The sequence below is a fragment of the Ascaphus truei genome, chromosome 8 (genome assembly GCF_040206685.1).
Source record: "Ascaphus truei isolate aAscTru1 chromosome 8, aAscTru1.hap1, whole genome shotgun sequence".
Lineage (NCBI taxonomy): Eukaryota > Metazoa > Chordata > Amphibia > Anura > Ascaphidae > Ascaphus > Ascaphus truei.
In genome coordinates, this window is record NC_134490.1 from 104,484,992 (window position 1) to 104,509,991 (window position 25,000).

The window sequence follows — 25,000 nt, forward strand, 5'->3', positions numbered from 1 at the left end:
CTGACTGGCGCACGCACACAAACCCTGACTGGCGCACGCACACAAACCCTGACAGCCGCACGCACACACCCTGACTGACGCACGCACACACCCTGACTGACGCACGCACACACCCTGACTGACGCACGCACACACACTGACGCACACACACACTGACGCACACACACACTGACTGACTGACGCACGCACACACACACACACACACTGACTGATTGACGCACTGACTGACACACACACATACATACTGACGCACGCACACAACCCCTCACAGCCGCATGCACACAACCCCTCACAGCCACACGCACACATACACAGACTGACGCGCGCACACACACACACACACTGACTGCTGCACACACACCCACTGACTGCTGCACACACACACACTGACTGCTGCACACACACACACACACACACACACACACACACTGACACACACACACACACACTGACACAAACAAACACACACACACACACTGACTGACACACACACACTTACTGACGCGCGCGCGCGCACACCCCCACACCCACACACTTACTGAATGACTGACTGACTGCCGCACGCACACACTGACTGACTGAGGCACACACACACGCACACACTGACTGTGTGTGTGTGTGCGTCAGTCAGTCTGTGTGTGTGTTTGTGTTTCTGCGTCAGACTCACTGACGCGCGCGCACACACACTGACTGACTGACGCACACACAATGACTGACGCACACACACTGCATGAAGCTGTAAAGGAGGGAGGGGGGGAACTGGATTGATGTGAATGGGGGACAAACAGAGAGAGGGGGAGGGGTGAGGAGAGAGAGAGGAGCGGGAACATTACATCCCGGGCAACGCCGGGTCTCTCAGCTAGTATAAAATAAACGTAAAGAGAGGGTGCATACCATTCAATGATGGATACAAAAAAAGGAACAACAGGACAGTCACTCTTATACTCCCAGAAAGTGAATATATATATCATTTACGTGAATCACTATCCGTATTTGAAGTGTGTGTGTATATAAATATATATATACATACAAATGAGCATACAGTAATATTTCCATTTGCTATTTGCCTTGCTATGGAGGGTTTTTGTCACTTTTTTACTCACATAACTTCACATATACATACATATATAATATATAATATATATATATATATATATATATATATATATATATATATATATATTATATATTATATATGTATGTATATGTGAAGTTATGTGAGTAAAAAAGTATATATATATATATATATATATATATATGCAGTGGAAGTGTATTGTGTGTATTTACCTACACACTCACTCCACATTTCAGTAACATACATATACATCTAAATAATATTCACATATACACGTTTGCTATAAATGGAATTATTACAATTTTTACATTATATACACGTGCAATGAATGGAATAAACACTGTAATAAGTTTGAAATCGCCTATCCGAGCTGCTATGCATGGCTGATCCCTTTTCTCCAGCTTCCTTGAATGTACTACTGTATGAGGAAGATCATGTGACCAGATGCTAGTGCACGTTTAGAGAGAGGGAGGGCAGTGCTGACAAAGGGGTGTGCCTGGGTTTGTGACAGGCCATGAAGGGGCAGTGCCTAAGCAAATGCTTGTTAAAATAGAATACAAGAAAATTGGTCTTTCAAAGTTGTTTTTTTAAAAACCGAAAATGCTAAAAGTATTTTTTCTTACTACAGAACTGATTTATTAAAAAAAACACACATGCAGGATATAGACTGAACTGCAGCTTTAAGTACACTCACTTTAAGTACACTCGCGAGTAAGTACATGTCGCCCAATAGGCAAACGGCAGCTCACGCATGCGCCTGTCAGCACATCCTGAACAGCAATACCGGCTCCCTACCTGTACCGAAGATGTGCGCAAGAAGGGACACTATAGAGTCTGTTACACATGCGTTATTTACATCAGTTATGCACGTATATGACATTTGCAGTACAGTACATGCATCGATAAGTGGAAAAAAGGTAGTGCTTCACTTTAAGTACATTTTCGCTTTACATACATGCTCCGGTCCCATTGCGTACGTTAATGCGGGGTATGCCTGTAATACACTATGGGGCATGCGCTTCTGCTTTTTGTTTGTTTTTTAGATCTGTTTGGGAATTGGTCTACTCCACAGAAGCAGCTCAAGACCCCAAGATAGATCTGGGCCACCTATCCGATATCCTTATTTGAAACACTGAGACCTTTTGTTGTGTTGTTACACACCTTTATTGCTTAGAATTTACAATCACTGTACATCTTTTTAGCGCTGATTAGTAATCCACCATTACATTTTCATGTTGCAGCACGCATCAGCTGACGTTGAGAAAATGATACTTGGGAACAAATGTGACGTGAATGAAAAACGACAAGTTTCCAAAGAGAAGGGGGAGAAGGTAGGAGTACAGTGCAGAGCTGATTGCACTCCCGTGGGAATTAAGTCATTTGACGTGCAACAAATCACACCAGAACTGGCCAACAGTTGCAAATGCATTTTTTCCTTAAAAGAACTGGACAGCTATTTACGCAATATATGTAACTTTGCGCTTAATTTTCATTTGGGAAAAAGCTACTTGGCTAGTCAAATTGTATACAGAGTTTCTATCTGGAGTTCTAGTATACAGAGTTAAAAGAAAACAAAAAAAATAAACCTAAATTAAAATAGTTTTGGAATAAATAATCATGTGTGCCATATGTTTTTCATACACTCGTTACCAGTTTCGTCTTTTAGTAAAGGTTAGGGACTATGGCACTAGCCCAACCGTAACATTACATTGTCTGTATACTAGAAGTCTCAATATCGGTAACTTTATACTCATTCACAGCGACACAAATTCCATCCCAGATCTTTAGCCCCGTAAATTGCCTAACTTTCCCTGTTCTACTTAAATAAAAATTAAAAACCTGCGACTATGGCTGCTGGGGTTACCAATAGAAATTCTCGACATCATCTGGAGAGAGCCCCGATACTGAAACCATTTTACTTCATCTGGCTAGCATCTTAAAAAATAAAGCATTTGGCATTTATAAGCCATAGGGTATAAATTATATAAGGACTTTCAGGCTACAACTCGCAGTGATCCAACAAAGCAGCCATGAAAGACCATGGAGCTTTCAAAGCAAGAAAGGTATCAAGTGGTAGAGAGGCACAGAGTAGAGCTGTACAAGAAAATTTCAAAGGTGCTTATTATCCCTCTTAGCACAGTGAAGTCCATCATTGAGAAGTGGAAGATGCATCATACTACCCAGATCAGATTGCCTTCCCAAACGGAGCAGCCGGGCAAGCAGGTAATTGGTTCGGGATGTCACTCTGAAGCCAAGCATGACCTTTGAGAGATCTGCAAAATTCTCTAAGATGGGAGTCACTGTTTACACACAAACAATAAGCCAGTCCCTTCAGAGAGCTGGCCTGTGGATGGGTGGCAAGAAAGAAGTCCTTATTCAAAATTATCTTAAATCATGTATGGAGTTTGCGAAAAAGCATTTAAATGATACTGGAGATGTGGAAAAAGGTTTTGTGGTAACACAGGACAAAAATGTAACTTTTTGGTCTAAATTCCCAGCGTTATGTCTAGCGCAAGCCCAACACTGCACATCACCCGGTCAACAACATCCCAACTACAGATGCAGCTTTATGGTTGTCCGTGCTACGGCACCGTGCTTTCTTCATCTGTGCTTGCGGAGTCCCAGTAAGGAGACTTATGGCCAACCGGGATTTGCGTTGTGTGAATCCTATCGGGCTGCACCTGTCTGTAAGAGATGCGCAGTAAGAGTGATACAGAATCAGTCACTCAACCTGCGCACCTCTTACCGGCGATCACACAGCTTTTATTTTAATTACACAGAATTTAATCAGTGCGTCTCCGGAGCTGAAACGCATTAATTTCAGACTCTGGGACACCCTGCTTCCCGAATTACAGGCCCGGTTATTTGTTGCCGGTATCCCCACCATGTTTATATTTTCCTGCGCCACGGCCCACGTGACTGGGACATTTAAACAATGCCGGGAGATACCGACACCCCATGATGGGGCCTGTAACTCGGGAAGCAGGGAGTCCGAGGCTGAAAATAATGCGATCTAGCTCCGGAGACGCACTGCTTCAATACTGTGGTTGGCAAAATAAAAGTAGCGACTAGCAATGAAGGGGTTAAGCCAGACCTGAAATCAATGCGGTTCTGCTCCGTAGACTCCTTGCTCTCGCACACTAGTAGTCAAAGGCAATGAAGGGGTTAAACTTGAATAGCCTGGTTTATTGGGGGTAGAGGGGGTGAGTGAAGGGGGTAGATGCCCCATGGTGGGTGGTTAACTGTACCGGTAAGGTGGCATGTGTTAGCCCCTTCATTACCTTAGCGGTAGTAACACCCTCTTTCTCCCCCCACCACCCCAACACAATACAATAATGGGCAATATCCGTATTATCCAAATCTGGATAATAGCGCATTTGCCCATTAAAAAAAATAAAACATAACCAAAATATTACCCAGCATATAGTAAATTAAAGTTTTATTTACCCCTGCCAGGATTAAGGCCGTTCTCGCGTTCAGTGGTCACCGACCGTAAAATAAAAAATAAATAACTACTGAACTACAACCCCTTAATCATCTTCGTGGTTATTAACGATTATGGTAATTAAAGGGTTAATGCTCCCCACCCAGGGTTTAACCACCCTCCCTGGGACAACTACCTCCACCCCCTCTACCCATTGTCAGTGGTAAGCCATGCCCATATTATGAGCATGGATTGCCACAATAACAATGAATGGGCAATGTTACAAAAACAAGCACCAAATACCATACATTACAGTTAAATAAAAACAAGCATTTGACAATAAAATCATTGGTTGATTGTGACTGGTAAGCCATGCCTGAAACATGCATGGATTTCCACAATGACAATAAACGTGCAACCTAAAAAAAAAAAATAACAAAAAATAGTATACAGTACATGACAATTAAATTAAAAAAACATTTGCTCAAAAATGCATTACTTGTCGCTGTGCTTATCTATGCCCTGAAACGGGTATAGATAAACACATATGCAGCCAATGGGGATCCGAAAAAATAAATACACAATTGTATTTTATTTAATCAATGTGTTTGCCGGTATTCACCCTCATCCTACTGCGGCACAAACTCTTGACCCGTGAAGCAATTCTCTTCAGCAGCCTTGTGTGCAGAAGTCCATGATCCTCTGTTGATTGCAGAGGAGGCCTGGGTGAGGAGTCTTCTTTCCATTCTTTTCTTTATATCCAAGGGTCCCGGAGATGTTAATCCGACTGCTTCTTCGGCTCAAATGAGACGTGACAGGCCTTATAGAAGGCCTGTGACGTCACATTTGATTGACAAATAGTACAACCCCAATCTGATTTTGGTCGGTGTACAATGTTACAGCTTAAATATTTTTAAAGGATGTGACGTCATCAAAAAGGGAGAGAAGCCTGCCAATCGGGTAGCATGCATACCTTGCTTTTTGATGACGTCACATCACTCCAAAAAAGGATAGGCATCACATGGTTTATCAATCCGATTGTTTGTGTACCATGTGATAGCATCCATTTGTTGTTCTAGGGACGTCATCTTAAAGTGAGGGAAGCATCTGCCACCTCATTTGCTTCCATAGTTACATATAGTTACATAGTAGATGAGGTTGAAAAAAGAATTCCGTCCATCAAGTTCAACCTATGCTAAATTTAGACAACAGATACTTTATCCTATATCTATACTTATTGATCCAGAGGAAGGCAAACAAAAAACTCCATTAAGGGAAAAAATTAATTCCTTCCTGACTCCAAGAATTGGCAATCGGATTAATCCCTGGATCAACATCCTTCCCATGTATACTTATTTGGTATATCCCTGTATACCTTTCCCAACTAAAAAGATGTCCAACCTTTTTTTGAACAAATCTATTGTATCTGCCATCAGTCTCCATAGGTAATGAATTCCACATTTTAACTGCCCTTACTGTAAAGAACCCTTTCCTTTGTTGCTGGTGAAATTTCCTTTCCTCCAACCTTAAGGGATGGCCCCGAGTCCTTTGTACTGCCCGTGGGATGAATAGTTCTTTTGAAAGCTCCTTGTATTGTCCCTGAATATGTTTGTATAGAGTTATCATATCCCCTCTTAGACGCCTCTTTTCTAATGTAAATAAATCTAATTTAGCTAGCCTCTCCTCATAAGTTAGAATGTCCATCCCCTTTATTAATTTGGTGGCTCTTCTCTGCACTCTCTCTAGTTCCATAATGTCTTTTCTTAGGATTGGCGCCCAAAATTGTACTCCATATTCAAGGTGTGGTCTTACTAATGCTTTGTAAAGGGGCATAATTATGTTTACTTCCCTTCCATCCATTGCCCGTTTGATGCAAGATAAGATCTTGTTTGCCTTTGCAGCTACTGCATGACATTGGGCACTATTGCTAAGCCTGCTGTCTACAAGCACTCCTAAATCCTTCTCCATCAAGGATTCCCCCAATATATCTCCATTTAATTTATAAGTCGCCTTTTTATTCTTGTATCCCAAATGCATAACCTTACATTTATCTGTATTAAACCTCATCTGCCATTTACCTGCCCACATTTCCAGTCTCTCCAAGTCCTTCTGAAGAGAAATTACATCCTGCTCTGATTCTATTACCTTACACAATTTAGTATCATCAGCAAAGATGGAGACTTTGCTCTCGATCCCAACCTCAAGGTCATTAATAAACAAGTTAAAAAGCAGGTGTCCCAGTACCGATCCCTGAGGTACTCCACTCACGACTTTAGCCCAACCTGAAAAAGTTTCATTTATGACAACCCTCTGTTGTCTGTCCTTTAACCAGTTTTCAATCCAGGTGCATATATTATTACTGAGTCCAACTTTCTTTATTTTGTACACCAACCTCTTGTGTGAAACCGTATCAAAAGCCTATGCAAAATCTAAGTAGACCACATCAACTGCATTACCCTGGTCTAAATTCCTACTTACCTCCTCAAAGAAACAAATAAGGTTAGTTTGGCAAGATCTATCCTTCATAAATCCATGCTGACTATTTCTAATAATTTTGTTTTCCATTAGGTATTCCTGAATATTATCCCGTATTAAACCTTCAAGTAGTTTCCCTACTATTGAAGTCAGGCTTACAGGTCTGTAATTTCCCGGTTGTGATCTAGCTCCCTTTTTAAATATAGGCACCACATCTGCTTTACGCCAATCTTGTGGTACTAAGCCTGTGGAAATGGAGTCCTTGAATATTAAATATAATGGTTTGGCTATTACTGAGCTTAACTCCTTGAGAACTCTTGGATGTATGCCATCGGGGCCAGGTGCCTTATTTACTTTTATTTTTTCAAGTCGCTTATGAACTTCGTCCTCAGTTAACCAATTGTTCATTAATATGGAGGTTGTGGCTTCCTCCTGCGGCACTACTATTGAACTTGATTCTTCCCTGGTAAACACAGAGGCAAAGAATTTGTTTAATACCTCAGCTTTTTCCTTATCTCCAATAATCTGCCTACCCATCTCACACTGAAAGGGTCCTATATTTTCTTTTCTCATTTTTTTGTTATTAAGGTACTTAAAGAACTTTTTAGGGTTGACCGTACTTTCTATTGCAATCTATTTTTCATTATCCATTTTTGCTAATTTAATTGCCCTTTTGCAATTTTTGTTACATTCCTTATAATTCTGATATGATGCGTCTGTCCCTTCTGACTTAAAGAATCTAAACGCCTTCCTCTTCTTGTCCATTTCCTCTCCTACCTGTTTATTTAGCCACATTGGTTTTGACTTATTTATTTTATACTTATTACTCAAGGGTATATACTGATAAGTGTGCTTTTCTAACAATGTTTTAAAGACTGCCCATTTATCTTCTACATTTTTCCCTGCAAAAACATCATCCCATTGTATTACATGTAGATTAGACCTCAGTTTATTAAAATCTGCCTTTCTAAAGTTTAAGGTCTTTGTTGAACCCAAGTAATCTGTTTTTTGATAATTTATTTCAAATGATACCATGTTATGATCACTGTTACCCAAATGTTCCAGGACTTGAATATTTGTTATTACTTCTACATTGTTTGATATGACCAAATCCAGAACTGCCCCTCTCCTGGTTGGTTCCTCAATAATTTGGGTCATATAATTGTCTTTAAGCACCCCCAAAAACCTGTTTCCTTTTGTTCTAATGCTAATCTCATTGCCCTAGTCTATGTCTGGATAATTAAAATCCCCCATTATGCAAACATGACCCAGTTTTGGTGCCTTCTCCATTTGCAAAAGTATTTTAGCTTCCTCAATCTCACAGATATTTGGTGGTTTATAGCATATTCCCACAAACATTTTCTTTATACTTTTACCCCCACTGCTAATTTCTATCCACAAAGTCTCTACATTTTCATCATTCCCTTCATAGACATCATCCCTTATAATAGGTTTTAGATCCGGTTTAACATATAAACATCCTCCACCTCCCATTCTATTTGTTCGATCCTTCCCGAAAAAGAGAATAACCCTCTAAATTAACTGTCCAGTCATGAGTTTCATCCCACCATGTTTCAGTAATGCCTATGATATCATACTGCTCTCTTGCAGCTATTAATTCAAGCTCCCCCATTTTATCTGTCAGGCTTCTTGCATTAGCAAGCATGCATTTCAGGTTTTTTTTAGCCTGTACTATTATCTTATCTGCTCCTTCCTTTCTGCGCCCACTTTGTTTAGTCTTTAGAAGTTTTCTAGTATTATCTGTATTTACTATGGGTGTCTCACTGCTTGTCAAACTTGCACTTGCCCCCATTCTACCTCCATACCACCTTGTATCCTCATCTATTCCATTTAGTTCATTATCTGTTTCATTCCCCTCCCCCCTCCATCCTAGTTTAAAATCTCCTCCAACCTTTTTAGCATTCTCCCCCCTAGCACAGAAGATCCCTCTTCATTGAGGTGCAATGCGTCCCTAGAATATAGATGGCACCTCTCAGAAAAGGAGTCCCAGTGCTCTAAAAACCCAAACCCCTCCTTCCTACACCACTTTCTTAGCCATGCATTAACCTCCCTGATCTCTGACTGTCTCCCTGCGGTAGCGCATGGCACTGGTAGTATTTCAGAAAATACTACCTTGGAGGTCCTTGCCTTAAGCTTTTGGCCTAGATCCCTGTAATCATTTTTTAGGACCCTCCATCTTTCTCTAACTTTGTCATTGGTGCCAACATGTACCAAGACCGCCGGGTCAATCCCAGCCCCCCCCCAACAATCTGTCTACCCGATCCGCAATGTGCCGAACCCGAGCACCCGGGAGACAACAAACTGTTCGGTTCATGCGGTCCTGGCAACAGATTGCCCTATCTACCTTCCTAATAATGGAGTCCCCTACCACCACAATCTTTCTTTGTATCTGAGCATCCTGAGTCCCCACTGTGCTGGGGGAACTATTCCCCTGGCTGCTAGAGGAATTAGTCTCCCCCAGCCTTGCCATTTCTGCCCCAACATTCCCAATATCTTCACTCAACATGGCAAATCTATTGGGATGTGTCAGCTCAGAAACGACCTGCCTCTCCCTATTGCCCTTGCTTCCCCTTCTAACTGTCACCCAGCTACCCACCTGCTCACTAACGGCAACCAAGCTACCTACCTGCTCCTCACTAACAGCGCCACCATCTGCATCACCTCCCTTTTAAGATGTCACATGGTACACCAACCATTTGGGTTACATAGTAGATGAGGTTAAAAAAAGGCATACGTCCATCAAATTCAACCTATGCTAAATTTAGACAACAGATACTTTATCCTATATCTATAGTTCCTTATTGATCCAGAGGAAGGCAAACAAAAACCCCAGTGTCATATCATCCAATGATCTCATAAGAGGAAAAATTAATTCCTTCCCGACTCCAAGAATTGGCAATCTGATTATTCCCTGGATCAACATCCTTCCCATGTTTACTTATTTGGTATATCCCTGTATACCTTTCCTTTCTAAAAAGATGTCCAACTTTTTTTTTTTTTTAACATCTATTGTATCTGCCATCACAGTCTCCATGGGTAATGAATCCCACACTGTAACTGCCCTTACTGTAAAGAACCCTTTCCTTTGTTGCTGGTGAAATCTCCTTTCCTCCAACCTAAAGGGATGACCCAAGTCCTTTGTACTGCCCTTGGGATGAATAGTTCTTTTGACAACTCCTTGTACTGTTCATGAATATATTGGTATATGGTTATCATATCCCCTCTTAAATGCCTCTTTTTTTTTTTTAATGTAAATAAATCCAATTTAGCTAGCCTCTCCTCATAAGTTAGATTGTCCATCCCCTTTATTAATCTGGTGGCTCTTCTCTGCACTCTCTAGTTCGAGAATGTCTTTTCTAAGGCGTGGTGCCCAAAATTGTACTCCATATTCAAGGTGTGGTCTTACTAATTGTTTACTTCCCTTTCATCCATTGCCCGTTTGATGCAAGATAAGATCTTGTTTGCCTTTGCAGCTACTGCATGACTTTGGGTACTATTGCTAAGCCTGCTGTCTAAAAGCACTCCTAAATCCTTCTCCATCAAGGATTCCCCCAATTTATCCCCATTTAATTTGTGCCTGTTTATTCTTGCTTCCCAAATGCATAACCTTACATGTATCTGTATTAAACCTCATGTGCCATTTACCTGCCCACGTTTCCAGTCTCTCCAAGTCCTTCTGAAGAGAAATTACATCCTGCTCTGATTCTATTACCTTACACAATTTAGTATCATCAGCAAAGATAGAGGATTTTGGGTGTACCATTTGTCAATCAGATGTCATGTTTCATTTGAGCCGAAGAAGCCGTCGGACTAACATCTCCGGGACCCTTTGGATTGCAAAGAATAAAAGAAAGGACATAACTTCTCACCAGTGCCCCATTGCAATCAACAGAAGATCATGGTCTTCTGCGCATCAGGCTGTTGAGCAGCATTGCGTCATGGGTCAAGAGTTGGTGCCGCAGTAGGATGAGGACGGTGAATTCTGACTGGTAAAAAAAAACACATTGTCTTTTATTAAATTGTAAATAAGTACAACTTTTAATTTACTATATGCTGGATGGGTTATGTTTTATTTTTTAAAGGGCAAATGTGGATAACTGCGATTTTATTTATTTTTTCCCATTACTGTATGTAATGCACCCCGTAACGAGGCCTGTAATTCAGGAAGCAGGGGGTCCCTGGGGCTGAAATTAATGCGATTCAATTCCTGAGAAACCCTGCTTCAATACTGTTCTTAAAATAAAATAACAGCAGTGCGATCTCCTGTTAGAAGTGCATGGGTAGAGTGACTGATTCAGTCTAACTTTTTTATTGCACGTCTCTTACAAACAGGTGCAACCAGGTAGAATTCACACAGCGCGAGTCCCATTAAGGGGCAGAGAATGCCGATGGGCCATTACCGACTGCTAAGCGGTGCCCTGTGGACTGTAAAGGCATTTAATACGGTTGGCCAGCACATAATCACAGCCTCGCGACCGACCATAGCACTGCATCTGTATGGAGTATGGTGGTGGCAATATCATGTTATGGGTGTAAGGATTCAGGAGTCACGCCGCTCGCGGCGTGCTCCTCACTCACCTGCAGCCCTGCCAGGGTCTCCCGTGGCTCACACGGATTCCTCCTCTAAGATGCCGAGCTCCGTTTCCCTTGTGCGCGCGCGCGCACATCAGTTCCCTTCTTCTGCCCTCGGTTCAGGGCGTGTGCCCGCGCACGCATCCACAGGCGCACCCACACTGAGGCGCGGCCACACAGAGGCGCACCAGCCTCTTAAAGGCACAGTACCCTTTTCCAATGCTGCAATTCAATACACCAATTCTTCTAGGATCTATAGCTCCTCCTCCAGGAACTCATCTAGACCTATCCCTGTCTCAGCCTGGCCCATTCACACACCCCCACCTTGCTACTCTGCCATTGGACCCTCTTGCCTATATATACCCTGCAGCTTCATTAACTCGTCGGCTGAGCATAGAACCAGTTGTTCTCATCACTCTCTGCCTCCCTAGTCCTGTCTTGTCCTATCTTGTTTTGCAGTCTTCCTCGTGTACCGAACCGGCTTCCGCTACGTCTACCTGCACCTCTGGCATCCTGAACTCGGCATACGGCAACACGACTCTCCGCACCTCTGGCATCCCGATCTCGGCAAGCGGTAAACGACAACGTCCCTCTCTCTAACCCCGGACTTGGCAAACAGCACCCTCTACCATCCGTACCTCTCCTGCCCCGATCCAGACTTCCAGACCACTCTACTCTCAAGACGTGCCCTCGTGGCTGTGGGTGGCGTTCTATCCTATCCCACCTCAGCACCGCGGTCCCGTCTCGTTTGTGATGAGCACGCCCTGACATTATGCTCAGCTCTACAAACATGGACCTCGCTGAGGTGGAGCGCACTTTAAATGCCCATACAAATCTCTTTACCAGGCTAGAGACTTATCTGGAACAAGCTGATAGACGAATGGATACGTTACAGCAAAGCGTTCATTCCCTTACCCTTCAAGTCCGAACTCTCAGTCGACAACCCTCACCCGTGGCTTCCACAACTTCCGCAACCGCTTTTCCAGCACCTCCGTTTGCTTTGGAACCTCGTATTCCGGCCCCCAAACACTATGCCGGGGATCCCCAAGGATGTAGGGGCTTCCTTAACCAATGCCTCATCCAATTTCGACTCTCGCCCTCTCGTTTTGTCTCTTCTGTCTCCAGGGTCGGCTATATCGTGGCTCTTCTCATCGACGAGGCGCTGGCATGGGCTTCTCCCATCTGGGAACAACAAGGTCCTCTCACACAGGACATCGATCTCTTCGTCGAGGAGTTCCGAAGAGTCTTCGACACCCCTGCACGGCAATTAACGGCAGCATCGTCTCTTCATCACATAACCCAGGGAGATCGACCCGTCGCCCGGTACCCCGTGGAGTTCCGCACACTTGCTGCTGAGACGGGATGGAATAATGAAGCTCTATCTTCAGCGTTTTGGCAAGGTCTGTCGGCATCCCTAAAGGATGAGCTCGCAGCGCGGGAACGCCCCACTGACCTAGAGGATTTGATCGGTCTGTGCGTTCGAGTGGACCAGCGTCTGCAGGAGCGGAGGACCGAACGTTCTCGTTACCGTCAACGGGTTTCAAGGCATCTTGCTCCATCGTTCATGGCGCCTTCACCTTCTTCCGGGGACGTCCCGGAACCTATGCAGTTGGGAGGTAACAAGCTGTCAGCTGCCGAAAAACAACGTCGACGCAATGCCGGTCTCTGCATGTACTGTGGCAATCCCGGTCACTTATTACCCCAGTGTCCCCACAAGCCGGGAAACGCCAACTCCCAATGAAACCCCGGAGAGTTTCATTGGGAATACTGACACTTTCTCCCATCAGCAAAGACGTCCTTCCCACCAGGATAATGTTGCCAGTAACACTGTCTGGAGAGGGGTTTCACACTCAAGCACGGGCGTTCATTGACTCCGGTTCCGCAGGCAATTTCATCGATGAGACCTTTTCTAGACGGATCAATATTCAATTTATCAATAAGATGACGCCAGTAGGTCTGGAGGCCATTGACGGTCGACCTCTACAGCCGGCATTCATCACGCTACTGTCGGTGCCTCTCCTATTGCAGTTCGTCGACAGTCATACAGAGATCATTACCCTCGATGTTATCCACACTCCCTCTGCTGAGCTGATTTTGGGTCTTCCTTGGCTTCAACTCCATAATCCTTGCATCGACTGGACGGATCAGGAACCCATCCAGTGGGGTGCTTCTTGTGCCAAGACATGTACCCGGATTTTCCAGAAGATTGGTGGGTTGTCTACCCTGCCAGAGAAGGTCGACTCCCTACCTTCTGTGTATTTGGATTTCCGAGATGTGTTCGACAAAGCACGTTCCGAGGTTCTACCTCCGCACCGTTCTTTCGACTGTCCTATTGACCTACTACCCGGGGCACATCTTCCCAGAAGACGATCCTATCCTCTCTCTCTCCCAGAGACTAAAGCCATGAACATTTACATTGCAGAGAATTTAGAGAGGGGTTTCATCCGAAAGTCTTCTTCTCCAGTCGGAGCAGGCTTCTTTTTCGTCAAAAAGGACGGTTCTCTTCGTGCATGTATAGACTATCGGGGTTTGAATAACATCACACGCAAGAACCGCTACCCACTGCCCTTGATACCAGAACTCTTCGACCGTCTTCAGGGAGCAACTATCTTTTCTAAATTGGATTTAAGAGGTGCCTACAATTTAGTAAGGATACGTGAGGGGGACGAGTGGAAGACTGCTTTTAACACCCATGACGGCCACTATGAATACCTGGTCATGCCGTTCGGTCTGTGCAACGCACCAGCAGTCTTTCAGGATTTCGTCAATGAGATTTTTCGGGACATTCTGAACAAATTTCTTATCGTCTACCTAGATGACATCCTAATCTTTTCTAAATCAACTCAAGAACACATCAAACACGTTCAACAGGTGCTGTTACGCCTCCGGGAGAACCATCTCTTTGCGAAATTGGAAAAATGTCAGTTCCATCTCAAGTCTGTGGCATTTTTGGGATACGTTATCTCTGACACCGGATTTAATATGGATCCAGAGAAACTTAAAGCTATTTTGGACTGGCCCCGTCCAACCACCCTCAAAGCCGTGCAACGCTTTCTAGGTTTTGCAAACTATTATCGGCGCTTCATTCACAATTTTTCTTCTACGGTATCTCCCATAACTGCTCTCACGAAGAAGGGTGCTGATCCCTCATCATGGTCTGAGGCCGCCATACGGGCATTTAATCTTCTGAAAAAGGCTTTTGTGTCTGCCCCTATCCTCACCCACCCAGATCCTAAACTTCCATTTACCGTGGAGGTAGATGCCTCTGACATCGGGGCTGGGGCTGTCTTGTCCCAAAGGACATCTCCCTTAGCCAGACTACACCCATGTGCCTTCTTCTCGAAGAAATTTTCGTCCGCAGAACGGAATTACGATGTCGGGAACCGGGAGCTTTTGGCGATCAAGTTGGCATTAGAAGAGTGGAGACACTTCTTAGAAGGTACGGAGACACCCATAACCATACTCACAGACCATAAGAACCTTCTCTACCTAGAAGGGGCACGTCGTTTGAGCTCTCGGCAAGCCCGCTGGGCATTATTTTTTTCATGATTTAATTTTCTCATCTCCTTCATTCCTGGCTCCAAGAATCTAAAGGCGGACGCCCTGTCTCGACAGTTCCTTGCAGAGGACAAGTCTGAAGAGCAGCTAGAGACAATTATTCCCTCTAGATGTATCCTGTCCGCCAACTCCTTTGATATTATGGACAAGATTCAATCCGAGCAATCACAGACTCCGATGGGGCTCAAGGTTCCGGAGGGAAGACTCTACACGGCACCCCAACACCGCAAAAGGGTTCTCGAGTGGTGCCATTCCTCTAAATCGGCAGGACATCCAGAGATACGGAAAACCAACGACCTTGTTCAACGTACCTTCTGGTGGCCAGAGAGGGCTAAGGATGTGGAGGAGTTTGTCAAAGCGTGTGGCACTTGCGCTCGCAACAAAGTACCCCGGGTCAGACCAGCAGGTCTTCTTCCTTTACCCATTCCAGACCATCCCTGGAACCATATTTCTATGGACTTCATTGTAGAGCTTCCAGACTCCAAAGGGAAGAATACGATTCTTGTGGTTACTGATCGTTTTTCCAAACAGACGCACCTTGTTCCCTTGAGGGGTCTTCCGAATTCCTCCAGGCTTGCGGATGTTTTCATCCATGAGATTTTTCGTCTTCACGGAGTGCCTGCAACCATCGTCTCTGATCGTGGGTCTCAATTTGTGTCAAGATTTTGGCGAGCCTTTTCCCGAAAATTGGGGATTTCACTTCAATTCTCCTCAGGATACCATCCACAGACCAATGGGCAGACAGAGAGGGCCAACCAAAACCTGGAACAATACCTTCGGTGTTTTATAACCGATACACAGGATGACTGGGTGGATCTGCTTCCTTGGGCTGAGTTTGCTCTTAACTCCCTTCGCAATGACTCCACTCAAGAATCTCCCTTCATAAATTGTGGCTTTCACCCTTCCCGTCTACCCTTCTCCCCTCTATCCTCAGGAGTACCAGCGGTGGACAAGCGCATCTCCCGGCTGAAAGACTTATGGACGAGGATTCAGGAGAACTTAAAGGTGGCCACAGGGAGACAGAAACTCCAGGCAAATCGCCTTCGAAGCCAAGTGCCGGAGTTCGCCCCAGGAGACAAGGTGTGGCTTTCATCCAGGAATATCCGACTAAAGGTTCCTACCATGAAGCTAGCTCCCAAGTTCCTCGGTCCCTTTCCTGTGGTTAGGAGGATTAATCCTGTGGCTTATCATCTACGCCTTCCACCCTCGATGAAGATACCTTCGGTCTTCTATGTGTCTTTGCTTAAACCAGCATTTCAGAGTCCTCGCTTTTCCAAAAATACTTCTCCTCCACTTCCTCTTATGATTCAAGGTCAACAGGAGTACGAGGTCCAGTCTATCCTGGATTCTAGGATTTCCAGAGGAGGAGTACAATACCTGGTCCACTGGAGGGGGTTCGGACCAGAGGAACGTTCATGGATTCCCCACCGTGATCTACACACACATCGACTCCTCCAGGCTTTTCATCGTGGAATCCCTCCAAGCCATGTCATGGATGCCCGGAGGTCACCCCTGAAGGGGGGGTTACTGTAAGGATTCAAGAGTCACGCCGCTCGCGGCGTGCTCCTCACTCACCTGCAGCCCTGCCAGGGTCTCCCGCGGCTCACACGGATTCCTCCTCTAAGACGCCGAGCTCCGTTTCCCCTGTGCGTGCGCGCGCACGTCAGTTCCCTTCTTCTGCCCTCGGTTCAGGGCGTGTGCCCGCGCACGCATCCACAGGCGCAGCCACACTGAGGCGCGGCCACACAGAGGCGCACCAGCCTCTTAAAGGCACAGTACCCTTTTCCAATGCTGCAATTCAATACACCAATTCTTCTAGGATCTATAGCTCCTCCTCCAGGAACTCATCTAGACCTATCCCTGTCTCAACCTGGCCCATTCACACACCCCCACCTTGCTACTCTGCCATTGGACCCTCTTGCCTATATATACCCTGCAGCTTCATTAACTCGTCGGCTGAGCATAGAACCAGTTGTTCTCATCACTCTCTGCCTCCCTAGTCCTGTCTTGTCCTATCTTGTTTTGCAGTCTTCCTCGTGTACCGAACCGGCTTCCGCTACGTCTACCCGCACCTCTGGCATCCCAAACTCGGCATACGGCAACACGACTCTCCGCACCTCTGGCATACCGATCTCGGTAAACGACAACGTCCCTCTCTCTAACCCCGGACTTGGCAAACAGCACCCTCTACCATCCGTACCTCTCCTGCCCCGATCCGGACTTCCAGACCACTCTACTCTCAAGACGTGCCCTCGTGGCTGTGGGTGGCGTTATATCCTATCCCACCTCAGCACCGCGGTCCCGTCTCGTTTGTGGTGAGCACGCCCTGACAATGGGGGTGCTTCTCTTCAGCAGAGACTGGGATGCTTGTCAGGATAGTGGGGAGAATCAATGATTCAAAGTACAAGCGAATCCTTGAAGAGAACCTGTTTTGAGTGAGTCAATATTCTGAAACTGGGGGTGACATTCACAGCAGGGTAATGACCCGAAGTACAAAGCCAAAGCCACACTGGAGTGGTTGAACAAGGAGATAATTAATGTTTAGTGGTCCAGCCAAAGTCCTGACTTCAATCAATTTGAATATTTATTGCGATACTTGAAGATTGCATTGGATTGGATCCATTTTCCCGGGAAGAATGGACAAAAATGTCACTATCACTATGTGCAAAGCTAGCAGAGACATATCCAAAAAGTCTCATAGCAGTTATTGCTGCAAAAGATGCTTCTACCAAGTACTGACTTAAGGGATTGAATCCTTTATGCACCAAGTACATTTCTTTTTGTACATTTCCTTTGCTGACATTTAACCACCTCATTATATAACGTTGTTCAGTTAAACCACTACAGCTTTGCAGTTCAGAAGGAAGAAAAAGTTTTTGTGAAAAACACTGTGCATACATTATTTGTAATTCAACAAAAGGTGATCCTATTTATATTTGGTGAATACTTCTGCAAACCACTATATATAATCGGTACTAACCAACTACAGTAGAGTTGAATATTACAATTGAAATAAGTGTATAGTGGTAATAAAAAAATTGGTTTGTGTACATGTGATATTGATCTAAGAATATATTTACAAAACTGAAAAAATCACTGAGTGCATATACCATAATGCATATAAAGATCAATATGTACAAATCAGCACGAAAGGATATAGTTGGTGAGAAGAAAATCAACTGACATTTTTGATAGTTTGCAAGCACGAATGAATCAAGCATCTAGAAAGGTAGTGAACTCTTGGGCTGCTTCTTCAAAAAGAAAATCTAAAAAACAATCCAATCAATATCCTACATGGTGGTTTTTAAAAAAAAAATTTTTTTAATCAATTCTGTGGTATTGAATAATACTAGCTATTTTTTGTAAAATAATGCATTTTAAAATTCAACTCTTGATGCCATTTTTTATGAGCTTAATATACTGAGCATCTTTTGATCTCTATAGCAGGTATTAACCCACCTCCCTAACAGTGCAAGATCTTTGTAACACTTCCTTGTTTGTGATAATTTGTTGCCAATATGCCCAGCAGTTTGAGCTGTAAACTGTAACAATAGATAATGTTACCTTAGTAATATAAGATTACATCGTAGCTGCTGAGTTACTGACAAAAGGATTGATTTGAAACGGAAAGGCAGCCATTTAGTGAACCCTGGAAAGCAGGATTTTGCTGATCGATCACAGGAGAACTACTCAATCGACAGCTTAGGTAATTCATTTTCAATAAAGGTAATAAAATGATTAATATATTAAAACAAAAATTTTTTTTTTTTTTTTAAGCTATTTGGATTGCCTCTTTAAGAAAGTTAAAATCTGTCTGTTGCATTGATGTTGCTGTTTTCATTGTCATGTTTCAGTTGGCCCTTGAGTATGGAATCAAGTTCATAGAGACCAGTGCAAAGGCAAACATCAATGTTGAAAATGTAAGTAGTTTAAGCAGTTTGGTGATATGTATGTATTATGAAAGATGTTGGCGCTAAGCTGTACTATTAACAATATAGTGCAATGAATAACTGAAAGATATAATAAAACAAAATAACAATATAGAGAGGGAGTTCAGAAGATAAGTTTGCAAATATATATATTATTATTATTATTATCATTATTATCATAACATCGCATAGAATCTACGTTTCAAACCTACAGAGGGATTTTTATCAAGGGGATGTGTTTACACTGCTACCCACCAAGTGAATACTAATATACCACATACCCAGTGCTCCCACACACCCCAAACTAATTAGGACAAGAGAAATGTGTGTGACTTGTGATAATCACATGACCACTGATCAACAACAAGCAGCCATCGTAGAAAGTTAATCATCAACAGCAGGCAACCATGAGTCATATAGATCAGCTGTTACATCACAGCTATAGGAATTCAGCGTCCCTGGGAGGCATGGCAACAGTTCTTGCATGTATGTGCTGAGACTGCTTCACTGGCTGACTACTTCAAACACTTATTGGCGGTCGTCTTGAATTCCTGGCCAACGATCATGTGTCCATCATGGCTATTGGTTAGCCTACAGGTCCTGTGATCCCTCATTGGCGGACAGATAGTCCATATAAATGCGGGCGGCCATCTTAAATCATAACACCGGAATGCAGGCGATCGCAAATTCACTGTCCCTGGTATGCAGCAGGCAGGTCCCTGCGTCTCTGGTAGCCATGGTTATGGTATTGAGCATGCGCACTCCGCCAGGTCAGGCAGCCATGTTTAATCCCCTGCAAGCGATCGGGTTTCCGTTATGTACTGTCAAATGGAGAGACTCACAGAAATGGGTGTAACGACTACACAACACAAGTGAGAAAGTGGGGAAAACATATATAAGCAACATAGGAAAAGCGGACTAATAAAGAAATAAACATGGAAATAACAGTGGTGGATACTGATGAACCAATGATATGAAAAATAAAGAATTATCAACAGAACATGTGTCAATTATTACTGCAAGTGGATCATGTTGATCAGACTCTAAATAAGCATGACATTTTTTTCAAAGGGAAATATGTCGCCAGCAGAAAGGAACATCCTAGGCAGAGGTTTATCATATGTCCCAACCCACACACAGAATTCGTTTGAATGGGAGGTGGATCTTCACAGATTAAATCGCAGTCTACGCCTGAAGGATTTCTTCAGCAAAAGTGTTGACATCGGTTCCACCACAGGGCGTAATGATGATGATGGAGGTAAATTTAAAGCCAGGAGTTCCTTTGACCCACGAGATCAGTCACAGCATATCAACATTCATGGGCCTGAGAGAGAGACACCAGAGGACATGTCAGAAAACATATTACCAGTTTTAACAATATCACTAAATCAGAACGTCAAGCACTTATGTCTCGTAAAAATAATAAAGAAATTATCAAGGCTGCAGACAATGGAGGGGGTATAGTAGTCATGGCCTACTCTGACTACAGAACAGAGGTATTGAGACAACTCAACATTAAAGAACACTATAAGAAATTGCTTTTGGATCCTTCAGTGGTGTAGAAGAAGGAAATTGTTTATGCCAAGTTGGATTATAGAATCAATCGGTGGATATCCAAGGAGACAGCACAGTTCCTTACCCAAGACCACCCCATTATGCCTGTCGTTTACACTCTACCAAAGATTCATAAAATCGATGACCAGACGACCTGGAAGACAGATCATATCTGCAAGAGGCTCTGTGCCAACCCCTTTCTCAATTTGTGGATTTCTACTTTCAGCCTTTTGTGAAGAATGGACTCCTATGTTCGGGACATTACTGATTTTATCATTCAGCTGGGAAAGATTACAGCTAAACTAGACAATGTGATTCTGGCTACACTTGATGTCTCTATACGAGCATACCACATGAGGAGGGTATGGAGGCCATTAAACATAATTTCAGCTGTTCAACGGATTATACAGTTGTATGAAAAAGAAAGTACACACACTTTGAATTCTATAGTTTCACATATCAGGACATAACAATCATCTGTTCCTTAGCAGGTCTTAAAATTAGGTAAATACAACCTCAGATGAACAACACATGACATATTACACAGTCATGATTTATTTAACAAAAATAAAGCCAAAATGGAGAAGCCATGTGTGAAAAACTAAGTACACCCTTTCTGCTTCCATTTGAATTTAGATGCTTAGTAGCAGACAGGTGCTGCTAATCAAATGTCCTTGATTAATTGATCATCAGCAAGTGTGATCACCTCTATAAAAGCCGAAGTTTTAGCAGTTTGCTGGTCTGAAGCATTCAGGTGTGTGTTGACACGGTGAATATAGGATAGGAGACACAATAGCGGGGTCTGGTAAAATAATATATGGGTACAGTGTACTTGTGTAGGCTATTTGAAACCTCACTAGGACATATTAGGCCTGGGACATGGTAAAGCAGACCGCGCTGAGCAGATGCACTTACCCCCTGCATCTGCAATCAGCGCAGCTTTAGAAGCTGCTTGCGGAGGCTCAGAAAATTTCAGCAGACAGGCAGGTTTAAATTTTCACGCTGAGGGGAGCGGAGGGGTGGTCACGTGACCGCAAACAACGAATAGGTGCGAGGGACAAGCCACGCCTCCGCCCCACCCCCAAGCGCGATCACTGTCTCGCCTGCCAGGACACAAAAAAAGCACCAGATTGAGCAGGCAAAGCAGGAGCACGGCTCAGCGCGGCCCGGGGCCTTAGGCAGACAGCCCCCGTGTCTCTTTTTTTTTTCCTGGTGAGTGTCCATAATTTTGTTGGAGCAGCAGTCTCATTGATATACCCACCTCCTTATCTGTAAATTTGTGATGTTTGCCATTTGAATGAGGGGAGATTGGTGTGCTGGTTTTGAGAGTTCTCCACCAACATTCAGTAGATAGTGCAAGGCTTTTGAGTAATTAAGGATGTATGATGATATTGGGTGTGGGCCAGGAAGGAGGAGTTTGTAGTGGATAGAGAGGGTTACATTTCCATGAGGCCTCAAGAAAGATCAGTGTGTTCATTATCACAGAGGTAGGTAACGTTGCATGAAACTGTTGTGACCGAAGTGAGTGTGTGCAGAGTAAACAGCACAGACAGCCTTTTCCGTGCCAAAAAGTTTTACAGAATTTGCTGTGCTAGGGTCTGTTCAGGGTTTGCAGATGGATTTAAGGGGGGTGGGGGGAGGCGCATGGGAAAGGCAGTTGTGTGCAGTAAATTGTAAAAGGGGGGGGTTAAAAGTGCAGGCTAACAAGCATGGGATACTAGTGTGGTCAGATAAGCTCACAGTTTGTTGCCTTGTGTAGAAGTTTGCAGAAAAATGCAGTTCCCAGTCCACCTCTAGTCAAATTATAGTCTAACTATATATTCCCTTAAAGATGCTACACTCTTAAGATGCTAATGCTTCCCTTAAATTGGTATCAGATTGATACATCTAAACAGTCACATGACCCTCCCCCCAATAAATCTGCCTGTTACAAGCTGGACAATTAACAGCACACAATTAAATCAACTTTTGCTATTTTAAACATACCAGAGATCAACAATACATTAAGGGTATGGTGTTGCTTTAAAACAGGGGGTTTAAAACAGGGGGTTACAGATGAATCAGTGTGTTAAAACATACCAGAAGTATGTGTGTATCTTTATTTCATATAGCGCTTTTCTCCCAATGGGACTCAGCGCTTCACAGTTTCAATATTGCACGCAATACTGTACATACGTTTTTTACAGGCTCAGTCCCTGCCAGGTGAGTTTACAATCTGTTTTTTTCTGCCTGAGGTAGAGGGAGATAAAGTGGCTTGCCGAAGGTCACGAGGAGCCGACACTGGGTTTTAACCAGGCTCCCCTGATTCAAAGTGTGTGTGTGTGTGTGTGTGTGTGTGTGTGTGTGTGTGTGTGTGTGTGTGTGTGTGTGTGTGTGTGTGTGTGTACCAGGACCCCTCTTATTTTTCGTCTTATCTTTAAGAAAAATCTCTCAATTTTCATGAAACTTTTTTAGCAATTATAGGTCTGCCATTACAGTTAAGAATGATTTGATAATCTAATAAATATTCTTTGGAATTGGTGAGGGTATGATGATCCCATCAAGTGGATAGTTACAAAATGGTGTTTAGTGAAGAAGATAACCATGTTATAAAGTGCTTGAGAATAGAGAAAGCATTATAGTCCAAAACTATTACATAGAATGTTTCCTGATAAAGTATGGTTGCTAGGAGGACTGAAAAAGCAAATCCGTAAAACAATGTATTGTTCAGGAGAGCGAGCAACTGGATCAATGCATTATCAATTATACAATCAGACAGTGGTGTTCTCATCTTTGTGCGTGCTTTTCAGCGGGACATTTCGAATACACACTTTATAAAATTAGAGTTCAAAGCATTATTCAGAGTCTTCTCTGTCTTTGACTCCCTACTCAGACCACCCTCAGCTGCCTCTTCTTCTTCCTCCATCTCACCTCAGGACTTTGACTATTTCAAGGTAAAGGTGGAATCGATGCGTCAGGACATCCCCTCTGTTTCCTCCTCCCATCCTACACCTCTTTCTTACTACTCCTGCCTTCCTTGACTCTTTCCACTGTCACAGAGGAGGATGTGTCACTGCTGATCTCTTCCTCTTCCTCTGCCACTTGTCCCCATTCCCTCCCATCTTCTAAAGCCTCTTGCTCCTACTATAATCCCCACCCTCACACAGATTGTTAACTCCTCCCTCTACTCTGGTACATTTCCCTCCTCCTTCAAACATGCAACAGTCATACCATTACTCAAAAACCGCAAGCTTGGCCCTACCTGTCTTTCTAACTATTGGCCTGTTTTCCTCCTGCCTTTTGCCTCTAAACTTCTTGAACATTTAATATTCTCTCGCTTGCTCCATTTTCTCGCCACCTATTCTCTTCTAGACCCTCTACAATCTGGCTTCCGCACTGCTCACTCAACTGAAACAGCCCTCTCTAAGATAACGAACGACTTTTTTTGCTACCAAATACAGAGGTCATTACACTTACTCATATTACTTGACCTTTCTGCAGCATTTGATACCGTGGACCACCCTCTTCTCCTTCACATTCTCCATACTCTTGGTATTCGTAACAAAGCTCTATCCTGAATCTCCTCTTACCTCTCCTATTGTACCTCCTCTATTGATCTCTGTGGGGGTACCCCATGGCTCTTTCCTGGGATCTCTCCCCTTTTCTCTGTACACACACACTCTAGGTGACCTAATCGCATCTCTTGAGTTCAAATATCACCTCTATGACGACACAAATTTACTTGTCAACCCCTGACCTTACACCTGCTGTACAGACCAAAGTTTCTGAATGTCTCTGCGATATCATCCTAGATGGCCCTCCACCGACTTAAATATAACGTCAAAAACAGAGCTCATATTTCATCCAAAACCTGCCCCCACAACCTCCTTCCACATTACTGTTAGATGTTCTGTCATACACCCAGTAGCGCAAGCACGCTTCCTAGGGGTCAGAATCAACTCCTCATATTCTCCTCTCACATTCAAAATGTATCTAAAATCTGTCGCTTTTTTCTCTTCATTATTACCAAGATACACCCTTTCCACTGTTGCTCGACTGCTATAACTCTGACACAGGCCCTCCATTCTCTCCCGTCTCGATTACTGTAACCTCCTACTGTCCGACCTTCCTGTCTCTCACTTGTCTCCCCTACAATCTATCCTAAATGCTGCTGCCAGAATAACTCTACTCTTAAATCTGTCTCAGCGTCTCCCCTGCTGAAATCACTCTCTCATGGCTTCCTAGCAAATCCCACATCACACACAATTCTCCTCCTCACTTTTGAGGCTTTACACTCTTCTGCCCCTCCTTACATCTCAGCCCTAATTTCTCGCTAAACACCATCTTGACTCTTGCGTTCCGCTCAAGGATGTCTTCTCTCTACCCCCTTTGTATCTAAAGCCCTCACCCGCC

General features: G+C 43.8%; 1 protein-coding gene across 4 annotated transcripts in view; it reads left to right on the forward strand.

Moving 5' to 3' along the window:
- The first annotated feature begins 2,286 nt into the window (after window positions 1-2,286).
- Window positions 2,287-25,000, forward strand: part of LOC142502135 (ras-related protein Rab-8A) — a 42,029-nt gene continuing 19,315 nt past the window's right edge. The window contains exons 1-3 of one of the 4 annotated variants that reach the window (XM_075613001.1): window positions 2,287-2,406; window positions 3,211-3,298; window positions 18,980-19,045. In XM_075613001.1, the coding sequence (XP_075469116.1) occupies window positions 2,369-2,406; window positions 3,211-3,298; window positions 18,980-19,045 (192 nt within the window). In that variant the 5' untranslated portion in view covers window positions 2,287-2,368. Of the gene's footprint in view, window positions 2,407-3,210; window positions 3,299-10,692; window positions 10,985-18,979; window positions 19,046-25,000 lie in introns of those variants that run through there. The other 3 variants (XM_075612999.1, XM_075613000.1, XR_012803651.1) reach the window with 3 other exon arrangements.